This window comes from Nicotiana tabacum, chromosome 7 (genome assembly GCF_000715075.1).
Source record: "Nicotiana tabacum cultivar K326 chromosome 7, ASM71507v2, whole genome shotgun sequence".
NCBI classification, from domain to species: Eukaryota; Viridiplantae; Streptophyta; class Magnoliopsida; order Solanales; family Solanaceae; genus Nicotiana; species Nicotiana tabacum.
Genome location: NC_134086.1, coordinates 86,368,065 through 86,380,240, shown reverse-complemented (window position 1 = coordinate 86,380,240; position 12,176 = coordinate 86,368,065). Strand labels below are relative to the sequence as shown.

Genomic DNA, 12,176 nt, shown 5'->3' with positions numbered 1-12,176 from the left:
ATAAATGCAGCAGTACAGGGAAACTCATCAAAACAATGTTCTGTTGATCCTATTCTAGAATGACAAGTAGTTATCTTGAATGGACAACCAGTTGTTAGATTTACAGAGGCTGAAGTATAGAGAATGAACGTGATCAAGGATCTCCAATATGCTGTGGTGGGAAAGTTTGCGTATGGTTGGGCAGATTTAAATGAGATTCGTCGCATTGTTCCTTCGCAATGTGGATTAAAAGGAGAATGTAGTATAGGTATGTTGAGAGGCAGACATGTCCTTATATGTATGACCTTATGTCAGGATTTTGTTGATTTTACGTCGAAAGGAGCTCAATATGTCATGGACAAGAATGGCCATGAATAGCAAATTCGACCTCTCATTTATGATGTGAAGTTTAAGGCAGGAGAAGAGACTACAATGGCTATGGCTATCCAAAACAATACTACACCAATACCCAAGCCTTTAGAGTACTCGAACTTATTGAAGCCAGCAGTAATAAATGCAGCAGTACAGGGAAACTCATCAAAACAATGTTCTGTTGATCCTATTCTAGAACGATAAGCAGTAATCTTGAATGGACAACCAGTTGTTAGATTTACAGAGGCTGAAGTAGAGAGAATGAACGTGATCAAGGATCTCCAATATGTTGTGGTGGGAAAGTTTGCGTATGGCTGGGCAGATTTAAATGAGATTCGTCGCAATGTTCCTTCGCAATTTGGATTAAAAGGAGAATGTAGTATAGGTCTGTTGAGAGACATACATGTCTTTATACATATGACCTTATGGAAGGATTTTGTTGATTTTACGTCGAAAGGAGCTCAATATGTATGGACAAGAATGGCCATGAATACCAAATTCGACCTCTCATTTATGATGTGAAGTTTAAGACAGGAGAAGAGACTCCAATGGCTATGGCTTGGATATCTTTTCCAGGTTTGTTACCTACGTACTTTGTGAAGGAGTGCATTTTTTCTCTTGCTTCAGCTGTTGGGAAACCTTTACATTTGGACATGGCTACTATAAATAAGACTCGACCTAGTTGTGCGAGGGTAAAAGTTCTTGTCAACTTATTAGCTGATCATCCTAAAAATGTAAGAATGGACATTGTTAATGAAACAACAGGTGTAACAATTACTGAATGGATAAACATTAAGTATGATATGATTCCTAAGTACTGTAAAGAATGTAAATTACAAGGACATGATTATTTTGAATGTTGGAAAATGCATCCGGAATTATCACCTTATTGTCAAACCAAGCAGAATGCTGAAAATAACAAGGAGCAGAATCAGTTGCATCGTAATCAACCTTTGATGATTTTATCAAGTGGGAAAATTATAGGTAATGTGAATCCACCTAGGGAACAATGGAAGGAAGTAAGAGACAATCGAGTGAAAAATAATGTTAATCAATATGCCAAAGGGAATGAAATAGTTCCAGTCAATCCAACTTCTGGGCAGCAGGAGCAAAGACCTGGGAATAGCTTACAAAATAATAGTGAATCAAAGCAGGAGATTATAGTAGATAATGATACTAATTCCCAGAACAAAGATAAAGGAAAGAGTCAAACTGGTCTGGTGGATATAGTTCAACAATTTCAGGATGTAAACAAATTTGCAGCTTTGCAAGAAGAGGAAGAAATCAATGAAGGAAATCAGATAGTTGTGATGGAAGCCGATGCTATTCAGTACGCTCCTGTTCTTAAGGAATTAACTCCAAATGCTACAGTTTATAGTCCAAACTCAACTGAAATGGTTTCATCAAAGAGAGGAAATGGAACAACTCCCAATGGGGAAGGTAACTTAGTCAGGGCAGACACAAGTAAAGCCAAGGAATTCACAGCTCACTGGGTAAATAGAAACTTTCCAGTCCAAAAGGTTACCATAAATAAGTCATGTCAAGAAATACCATCTCAGTCCTTAGACACAAGTGTGATCCCTGAACAGGAAGTTTTAAAGGATCGTGTGAATTTTACTGGAGGAAGATTATGGTACCAACAACGGGAAAAAGCATCTAAAGAAGGAGAATTACCTGAAGGACCTGAGGATATGAAAGAGGAGCAAGCCAAAGATCCAGATGTGGAGGAACAAAATGTGAATGATCAAAGTGATCGGATTGTAGGAAAAAGTGCTTCTGTATGTAACAATGCTAAGGAGTCGACAGAGCAACCTCTTCAAATTGAACAAAGTAACAACTCCAATCTACCATCCATTCCTAAACATAATCCCTCACCTTCCAAGATGAATGATCCTGCATCTATGACTAAAGATAAAGGGGATCCAGGTGATCCAGGAGAGAATAGAGATGAAGTACAGCAGCAGCAAGCAGAAGGAATTCAAAAAGACTCAGATTTGCAACTGATATTAAGCCATGTTACTACAAGAGAAGGAACAGTTGCATTAACAATATTACCAGAAGCCATCAACAGTCCTAATTTGAGAATTATTACTGAAGAGAAGCAGAGAAAAAGCAATACTAGGAACCTGATTCCTAAACCTTCTCATACACGTATAATTACTCAAGAACTTAACATTGAAGAGGAACAAAGGCAAGAGGTGCAAGGGAGAGATATGGATGTAGAATCTACTACAAAGAATTTCATTAATGTAGCTAGGCAAGGTGACATTTCTCCTAGACAAATAGAGGCTGGAAAATCAGCAGGAAGGGGAAAACAACAAAGGGGCGTAGCCGGAGTTCAAGTTACAGGAGTGCAAACAAGGAGAATATGCTCGAAATCTATTAACTGATGATGAATGCTCTCATTTGGAATATTTGGTTAGTTAATACAATGCAAGCCTTTGAAAGGGTAATCACAATGGATAGATAGTTCCACTTTGATTTCATTGCTTTGATGGAGCCAATACAACAGATCAGAATTGTTGACCAGTATAGAAGAAGACTTGGGTTCAAGCAAGTAGTAGTTAATGTTTCTAACAAAATATGGATTTTCATTGATCAAAAATATGAATTTGAAATCCTCTTCAACATAGAGCAGCATATCACTTTGAAGGTGACTGACACTGATGATCAAAAGGAGTTTGTAATTACCATGGTATATGCTAAATGCGATGCAACTGAAAGAATTGAGCTGTGGGACACATTATACAATTTGGATGATGACATGTCTTTGCCTTGGCTTGTGGGTGGTGACTTTAATGTGATATGGGATGAAGAAGAGAAATTTGGTGGTCTCCCAGTACATATTAACGAGACAGATGATTTCAGGCACTGTATTAATACGTGCAACCTTTTTGATCTTGGTTTCAAAGGAAGCATTTTCACTTGGTGGAATGAGAGAGCGGAGGAGGATTGCATATTCAAAAGACTTGACAGATGTTTGCGCAACATGGAACTTCAACAGTTTTGGCCGGGCTTAGAGATCAACCACTTATCTAAAATTGGTTCTGACCATAGCCCAATGCAAATCAAGTGCAATCCGAATTCTGGCCCAACCAAGAAGGCTTTTAGATTTATGAATTTATGGATCAAAAATGATTCTTTCTTGGAGGTCGTTAAGGAACACTGGCAGGCTGACTTCCATGCGAGTCCATTTATTTTGTTCAATCACAAAATGAAAAAGTTGAAGAAGGCTTTAACTGTATGGAGCAGGGCCACTTTTGGTGACATTTTTCAAAGGCTGGCTAGTTTGGAGGAAGTGCTACAGGTACATGAGACTCAATTTGAATTGAATCTAACAATGCAAAATCGTGAAAGGATCCAAAGGGTGCAAACATACCTAATACGAGTGTGGGCATTAGAAGAAGAGTTTTGGAAACAAAAGGCAGGTATGTGTTAGTTTAAAGACGGAGATAGAAAGACCAAATTGTTTCATGCTCATGTGAATGGAAAAAGAAGGAAACTACAGCTGAAGAGGATTCAAGATAAAAATGGTATTTGGATAGAGGATGAATCAGATATTGCGGAAGAAGCAATCCACTTTTTCAAGCAGCAATTTCATGAACCTTCTGTTCCAACAGAATTTACAATTTTAGATCATGTACCTGTGATCATGAATGATGAGCAGAATAATGATCTCACAAGGAAGCCTACAATGGAGGAAGTCAAGAAGGCAGTGTTTGGGCTGAATGGTGATAGTGCAAGTGGACCTGATGGATTTAATGGAAATTTCTTCCATGCTTGTTGGGATATAATTGGAGAAGATATTCTACAGATGGTGAAAGCCTTTTTCTGTGGTCAGGAACTACCAAAATGTGTGACTTACACAAATTTAGTCCTATTACCTAAGAAAAAGGATGTCCAGACCTTCTCATATTTCAGGCCAATCAGCTTAAGCAATTTCACAAACAAAATCATATCGAAGGTTATTCATGAAAGGTTGGTTGATATTCTTCCTAATGTTATCTCTGATGAGCAAGCTGGATTTGTTAAAGGAAGAAATATGGTTGAAAACGTGTTGCTTACTCAGGAAATTATCATTGACATAAGGTTGAGAACTAAAGCAGGACCTAATGTGGCAATAAAGCTGGACATGATAAAGGCATATGACAGACTCTCATGGATGTTTCTTTCAAAGATTCTTAGGAAGATGGGGTTCTCCGAATGGTTTATTAGTCTGATCTTTGGCATTGTGTCCAATAATTGGTATTCAATTCTTGTTAATGGACAACCACATGGATTTTTCAAGTCGACTAGAGGAGTGAAGCAAGGCGACCCATTGTCACCTACACTATTTATTTTGGCTATAGAGGCAATGTCAAGAGGACTTAATGCACTACATCATAATTTGTATTTCTGTGGTTTTGGAATGCTGAAGTGGAGCCCTAAGATTAACCATCTTGCATATGCCGACGACACCATAATATTCTCATCCTCAGATGTCACCTCTCTAAGACTAATCATGGAGGTATTGAACTCATATGAAGTTGCTTCAGGCCAACTGATAAATAAGTCGAAATCTGCTATATATGTTCACCATTCTACGAGTGATGAAGTTGTGATCACGATTGAGAGGGTAACTGGAATAGGGAGACAGGAATTTTCATTCACTTATCTTGGCTACCCTATTTTTTACTCAAGGAGAATAATGGATTTCTATGAAGGTCTAGTCAAGAAAGTAATGAAAAAACTCCAAACTTGGAAAGGGAAACTTTTATCCATTGGTGGGAGGGCAGTGTTGATCAATAGTATACTTCAAAGCATGCCTATTCATCTGCTTTCAGCAGTGAATCCACCTGCTAATGTGATCAACAAGTTGTACAAAATATTTGCAAGGTTCTTCTGGAGCAGTTCTATAGAGGGAAGAGCTAGGCACTGAACTTCATGGGACACCTTATGCTTTCCTAAGGAAGAAGGAGGAGTTGGATTTTGATCTTTACATGACATCTCCAAGGACCTTTTCTGCAAAATTTGGTGGAATTTCAGGACCAAGCCATCACTATGGAGCTCCTTCATTTGCCAAAAATATTGCAAGAAGTCAAATGCCATTGTCACACCTTGGAGATATGGATCACATATATGGAAGAAGATGTTAGAATGTAGAGACCTTATTGAACATCAAATCCTATGGAAACTAAAAATGAGATCTTCCCTATTTTGGTTTGATAACTGGACAGGATTGGGGTCTCTATATTTTGTGGTACCTCAAGAATTTTTTGGTGATGAGAATATTAACAATGTGAATGATGTAGTTAATGAAGGACAGTGGATCGAGGAGCAGCTTAGAGAACTTCTTCCTGGTGATCTAGCATCTCACATACTGGATAATATACAATGCCCCGAAATTTCAGATGAATGTGACAAACCAATTTGGAGTTTAGATACAAGAGGCCAATTCACAGTCAAGACTGCATGGGAATATTTAAGAAGAAGGAAGGATCCAGCTATAATATACTCTAATATGTGGGTTCAAGGTTTGCCTTGGAAAATCTCTTTCTTTATGTGGAAACTATGGAAAAGGAAATTGCCACTTGATGATACAATCAGAAGAATGAGGTACTCAATGCCACCAAAATGCTGGTGTTGTGCTGTGCCTAATGAAAAGACGCTAAACCATGTGTTTTATCATTTGTACACAGCCTCACGAGTGTGGTCTTATTTTTTCTCTTACGCTGGATTGTCTTTGGAGGGACTGAGCTTGCACCAAGCAATAGTAAAATGCTGGACTTTGAAGGTGATACCCAGACTTAAACAAATCTTTTTAGCTCTGCCTAGTATCATTGTATGGGAATTATGGAAAATGAGGAACATCAGTAAACATGGGGAGCCAGTGTCAACTAACAGGGTGGTATTTCAAATATGCACTACTATTCAGTCTCTTATAAAAGTGAGGAAACCTGGAGTTGCACATGTACCTTATAGATGGCCAGATATACTGAAAATGATGGAGAATTACACTCCTAAACTGAAGTTTAACAAAGTGCTATGGAAATTTTCAATGCAAGGCTGGATGAAAATAAATACAAATGGGGCATCGAGAGGTAACCCTTGGAGGAGTTCAATTGGATTTTGTTTGAGAAATGAACATGGAGATCTGTTATTTGCGTGTGGAAAGGAAATACAAAAAGTGACAAATACACAAGCAGAAACGAAAGCTATACTTGAGGCATTGAAACATAGCAGGGTTGCAGGTATACACAATATCTGGTGGAAACCGATTCAATGTTACTCAAAAATGTAATAGAAGGATATTGGAAGCTACCTTGGGTCATAGAGGAAGAAGTGAAGGAGATAAGGCAGTTGTTGTCAATAAGCAATAGCAGAATATCGCATATATATCGAGAAGGGAACAAATTAGCTGACCATCTGACTAACTATGCTCTCGATCAAGGGAAATTTGAATGTCACTCTTTCATGCAACTAGACACACAAGGGGGGAGGCTAATTAACGGGGATAAATTGCAATGCCCTTTCTTGAGAGTCAAGATGGTGAGACAATAACAACAAGGATGAATAAACAAGAAAAGGAATTGATGAGGGAACTGAAAATATCTCAGAATCAACATCCTCAAATCCTTATGAAGGAGAGGACAGTGATCTCTTTTTTTTCTAATGAAGTTTTCTTTTTTGCAGAAAGAGATACGGGAAACACACTCCTAAATTCAAGTCTTAGGGGGGTATTATTACAGTGTGCTAATCCCCTTCGAGAAGGAAAGCAATTAAGGCAGATTGGGACAAGGAAGAATGACAATACAAGAACACAACTCAATGAACTTTTGGAGTTTTCGGCACTATTAGACTATGCTAGACTACATTACCATCTGGTGGTATTAATGCAACAGCTGCATAATACTGTTAAGCACATGCATAGGATTGAGGAAGATGAATCGATAGGATCAAAAAGCATTCAAGCATTGATTCAAATGCTAAGGCCAATGGTCCACTCAATAGGCATGCATTTTGGAATACTAAAAAGGAAACATTGGGTGGAGTGTTCTGTGCACATAAAGAATGGGACAAAGCTTTTAACAAAAAAGATGTCAACAGAATCCAAAAAACAAAAAGAACAAATCAGTCTTCTTCGAGGTACCCAGATGTTACAAATAGAGCAGTAGTTTTTGTTGGGCATCAAATACAGGGATACCAATGTTCAGTAAGTCTTGCTCTCGTTCAACACAAAAAGGATGCCACAAAAAGAGAAAAGTAGGACACAAAAGGGGAACACATGGTAACAATGGTAAACAGGACAACATGGATTATGAAGTTGACAATTTTTGCACGCACAGCTATGAAACGCAGACAATTCAAAGAAATAGGGAACAATAGTGTACTTATGCTTTTCTTCTGGCCCAACCTTCAAGTGGTGATATTAGTAATTTATACTCATTTCAATGGAGGGCAAGCTGAGAAATGTATGGGTATGACTATGGACATCACAGAAGATTCATGCAGACAACTGGAATTCAGTTATAGAAAGCTGAAACAACAGCATACAACTATAAGCAGGAAGGCATCAGGTTTTTTTAGCATACACATGAAAGTTGAGTCATAAGAAAAAAGGGAGGACATACACACAGATGCACACTAGACAACTTACAAATGCATTGTGGAAAAGTTGCAGAATGCATGAAGAGAAAAACACCACAGGCAAGAGAGGAAAGGTTTGGATACGATGTATCAGTATGAATAGTACAATGTGTGAATGTTATTTACAGGAGATATGGGAAGATGAGAACAGAATGGAGACAATTCTTATATCAAAGGAAAAAGGCAGAATAGCAGGGAGCAACAACATCGCCAAAATGGGATACAAGTGCAATCTTAAGAAATAGACAGAAATGGGCAATGCATGCAAGCAGTAGGACAAAAGATGCAAAGGAAACGACAGATGTTAATGCATAGAACTCAAGGAATAAGTTTTAGATACACAAAGTTTACTAGATCTTATGTGATATCAATGTTGAGTTCATTGCTCAACTTTGATAATAGGTCATTTGTATTTCTCAAAGTTTATTTCTTTCATCATGATTAGACCTCCGGACAAAATGTTTTGTTTTTTTATTTTCTATTTATAAAAACTAGCCCTAGGCACTTGTCTATCAGATTGCCAAAAAAAAGACGAGAATGCAGGAATAGGCATGGTATCTGCAGAAATTAATAAGCCTATAGGCATGATATCTACTCCTTTTTGCATACAGTCATTCCAATCCCTTTTCACTAGCCACACCCAATAGTTATTACAAATTATTACAGCCCAGCATGAATAAGAAAAGCAAAAATACATCAGAAATTAACAGTACAACCAAGGGGAGCCTAATTCAGACTCCATGTCCGAAATATGTGATAAACCAACTCCAAAGATCAGGATCCAAAGCCTTTCTCTCATTTGGATGTGTCCGAGTTCTCTAAGAGCCTCAAATGGACTCCGGGCAGTACTCACACCCAAATGCATTACAGGATTAAGACATAGTGCAGTGTGGAAGGGCCAGCCCTCAAGTGTCCAAGTTTAGAGGGAACTCAAGGTCCCAAGGCAAGGCTCACAGGAGGTGGGAAGAACTTAGAAGCTAAGAGTGAGTGTAAGTGCAGAGTTTGAAAAAGGGAAAAGGGGAAGTTGTAAAAGAAGCAAGGACAAGCTAGTGGGCATACCTAGCAATGAGAAGTGCTGGCATGCCCTACAAGCCTGTTAAAACACATTGTTTTGGGAGTCAGGATCCCTTAAGGGATCAAGTCCAAACATGAACAATAACTTGTATATGGCCATGTCCTGAACTACAACTCAAAGCACAAGAAGGAAACATGGGTGTAGGGATTCACAGCAAAAACAGGTAAAAAGAAATTAACATGCCAGTTAAACATTTAACTCCACATAGACAGTAAAGTAGACATGAAAGTAAAGGCTGTAGGTAAACACATTGGGATGATGCTGAAGCCAAAACTAGAACATACCAGTCTTAAAGAAACAAGTAAGAAGAAAGCAGTAGTCTTGTAAAGCCAAAGTGCAGACAGGCAGTCAGAATACGATGAGTTAAGAAGAGAATTGAGATTGTGGGTAGGAAGTCTGAAGTGTAAAAGTGTTGAGTTGAAAGTGTGTCTTTGGTGAGAAAGGGGTCATGCCCTTTTATAGTATAGAAGGTAAGCAGAAATAAGGTAAGAGAATAGTTTGAAAATCGATTATCAATCAATTACACAAGTTTTCCCTTTAATGAAAGGATTCAGATTACAAACGGGTATAAACCAATTAAGGAAAGAAATTAATCAAACACTTTGTGCAAAGTAGTATAATAGGGGTAAATACATAAAGGTATATTTAAGGACAAGGTCTTGACAGTACACGGTTTGTGCAAATAAGGAAAGGGAATCAGTTAATAGCCAAGAAATCAGAAGTCCAAAGATTTGTTGGAATAAACCCAGTCAGAAAAGGTGAAGAAAGGTTTTACTTAAGCAAAATCAGCAAAAATCAATTAGACCTATTAAAAGGAATTCTCAATCAATCACAAGTTGAAAAACCCTTTTGAAGAAAGATTTATCACATATAAAAGCAAACAGACACGTTAAACATGAGAGAAACTTATCATGCCAATCAGTAGAAGGGTCTAGTGTAGAAGAATTTAAAAAAAAGCTCAGAATTATGTGCAAAAAAAGAAGTTCAAACTTAGTTCATAGACTCATAGATTAGTCTGAAAGAGTCAAGGGTTCTCAAACAGAACCCTAGTTCAATAACATTACCAAACCTCGGCAGAACCCCCAAATTCTAGGGTTTCCACCTCGAGTCAAGTACAGAGACGAGGAAGCAAGTAGTCAAAACAGGCTCAAAGATTTCTTTCAGAAACTCATGAGAAAACAAGCAACTTTAGTAGAAAGTTCAAAGCAAACAGAGTGAAGAAATTCGAAGCATAATGAGAGTAGAAGAAATAGTAGAGGAAAACATGCTTAAACAGGTCTTTTAGAAGAAACTTAAAACAAGGTTCAGTAGAAGGCAAACAAAGAGACTTAAGAACTTAGTAGAGAAATACAGTAGAAGAACACAAGAACACCCGAAAAGTATAGCAAAAGAACATATAGGAAAACACAGTGAGATAAATATGTGAGAGCATGGTATAGAAACACAGTAGGAAAACGAAAGACAAAAAGCACAGAAGAACATGTGTGGTAAGAAGGAAACATATGAGCATAGTAGAGACAAATACACACAAAGAAAAGGAAAAGAAAAGTCAGAGAAACATTTGAAGCATTTTAGAAAACCCTAAATCGAAAAAGAAGCGATTTTAAAAATAATTTTTGAAAGAAAGTTGAGGAAATCATTTGAAAACTCAAATAGAGCATAGATACATAACAGATCTAAAAATATCGGAGAAAACCTCGAAGAGTTAGGGTTTCAGAAGAGCCATAGAAATGAGAAAGGCTTGGAAAAGGTCCGATCTGAGTCGAAGAAGTCAGAACCAGGCTCAAAACATCATTGTATGCCGGAGCAAGGCCGGAGTGGCCGTAGAGCCTTGGATCGGCGAAGATCTGAGCGGAAAACCTTCGAGGTCTGACCTTGAACCTCCAAGTACCAGGCGTATAAGAGCAAGGAGGGTGAGTGTAGGGCTTCCATGGCCTGAGAAGTCATGGATTCCGGTGATTTTGAGGTTGAAGACGGTAGGAGGCGATTAGGGTTTTGAGAACATTCGAGAGAGTTTGAGGGAGTGGAGCATTTAGAGGCGGCTGATAGAAGAGAAATGAGGGGATTAGGGTAGTCGTTTGGATTATAGGTAGGGGCGGGTAGATTTTAGTTAGGTCAGGGGCGGGTTAAATTGTATTGGGCTGGTCCGTTTTAAAAATGAAATTGGGGTTTAATTGGGGGCTGATTTTAGGCCAAAATTGAAATAGTTAGGGCTAGATTTTAAATAGCACTTTTTCCCGTTTTATTTATAAAAATAGGTAGAATGATTTCTGAAACAAATTAAAAGTACTAAATTAATTAATAATACCCAAATATTAAATTAAAAAACACTGGAATCAATTTCATAATTATAAAATGCTATTAAATCAGAAAATAGGCTAAAATTGCAGTTATATGCAATTTAGCTTTAAAAATACTAAATAAATTTGTAAAAATACGTAAAAATTACCTTAGCTATATTTTGGTATAAATATAAGAATAAAATAAGTTAATAACCAAAATGATAATTTGAGGAACAATTATTTATTTTTGTATTGTTAAAATAGGGCAATAAATTGATTTAAGAACCTTTTAAAAATTAGGAAAAATACTAAAACATTTGGACATACTTATATATGCATATATATGCTATTTTGAAAGTATTTTGCATATAAAAATACATAGGGAAAAATTGGGTATCAACACCCTCCATTTCACAAGACTAAGCCATGTCTTGTTAACAACATATTGCTGCACCTCTTGGGCAGAAATATCGCCAATCTATCCAAATACGTCAAAGTCTAAAATGCAACATCCTCATAGCCAGAAGATACCATGTCACGGCCTGAGGATCCTTCATATTTGCATAACATTATACAAAGGTGTCATGGTTCGGAGGCACCATCTGCATGGCCCGAGGACAACATTTCATAGCCTGCAAATCCCTCACTAAACAACATTAAAAGCTCTAAATCAATTTATTTCTTCCCTTTTATTTATAAAATATCCAATAATTATCCTTCAAATTATTTTTGAGATGATTTGGTCATTTAAATTCTTTATTTATGCCATCATAATTGTTTAAATATTTTTAGTGCATTTTTTATAATTGCATTTACATTTTCAGGCTAAATTGCACATCTTT

At 37.3% G+C, this 12,176-nt stretch overlaps 1 protein-coding gene across 1 annotated transcript; it reads left to right on the top strand.

The window, feature by feature from the left end:
- Positions 1–2,845: 2,845 nt before the first annotated feature.
- On the top strand, positions 2,846–7,505 carry LOC142162156 (uncharacterized). Its single transcript, XM_075218477.1, has 4 exons — positions 2,846–3,779; positions 3,897–5,226; positions 5,377–6,581; positions 7,024–7,505. The coding sequence occupies exons 1-4, from the start codon at positions 2,846–2,848 to the stop codon at positions 7,503–7,505; spliced, it is 3,951 nt and encodes a 1,316-aa protein (XP_075074578.1).
- Positions 7,506–12,176: the final 4,671 nt, after the last annotated feature.

What these genes read in the sequence shown, in the direction of transcription:
- LOC142162156 (XM_075218477.1), top strand. Translation starts at nt 2,846, where the DNA reads ATGGAGCCAATACAACAGATCAGAATTGTTGACCAGTATAGAAGAAGA. An exon ending in TTGTACAAAATATTTGCAAG is followed by an intron (nt 5,227 to 5,376) that starts GTTCTTCTGGAG and finishes GTGGAATTTCAG; the next exon opens with GACCAAGCCATCACTATGGA. An exon ending in GAAACATAGCAGGGTTGCAG is followed by an intron (nt 6,582 to 7,023) that starts GTATACACAATA and finishes TCTTTTTTGCAG; the next exon opens with AAAGAGATACGGGAAACACA.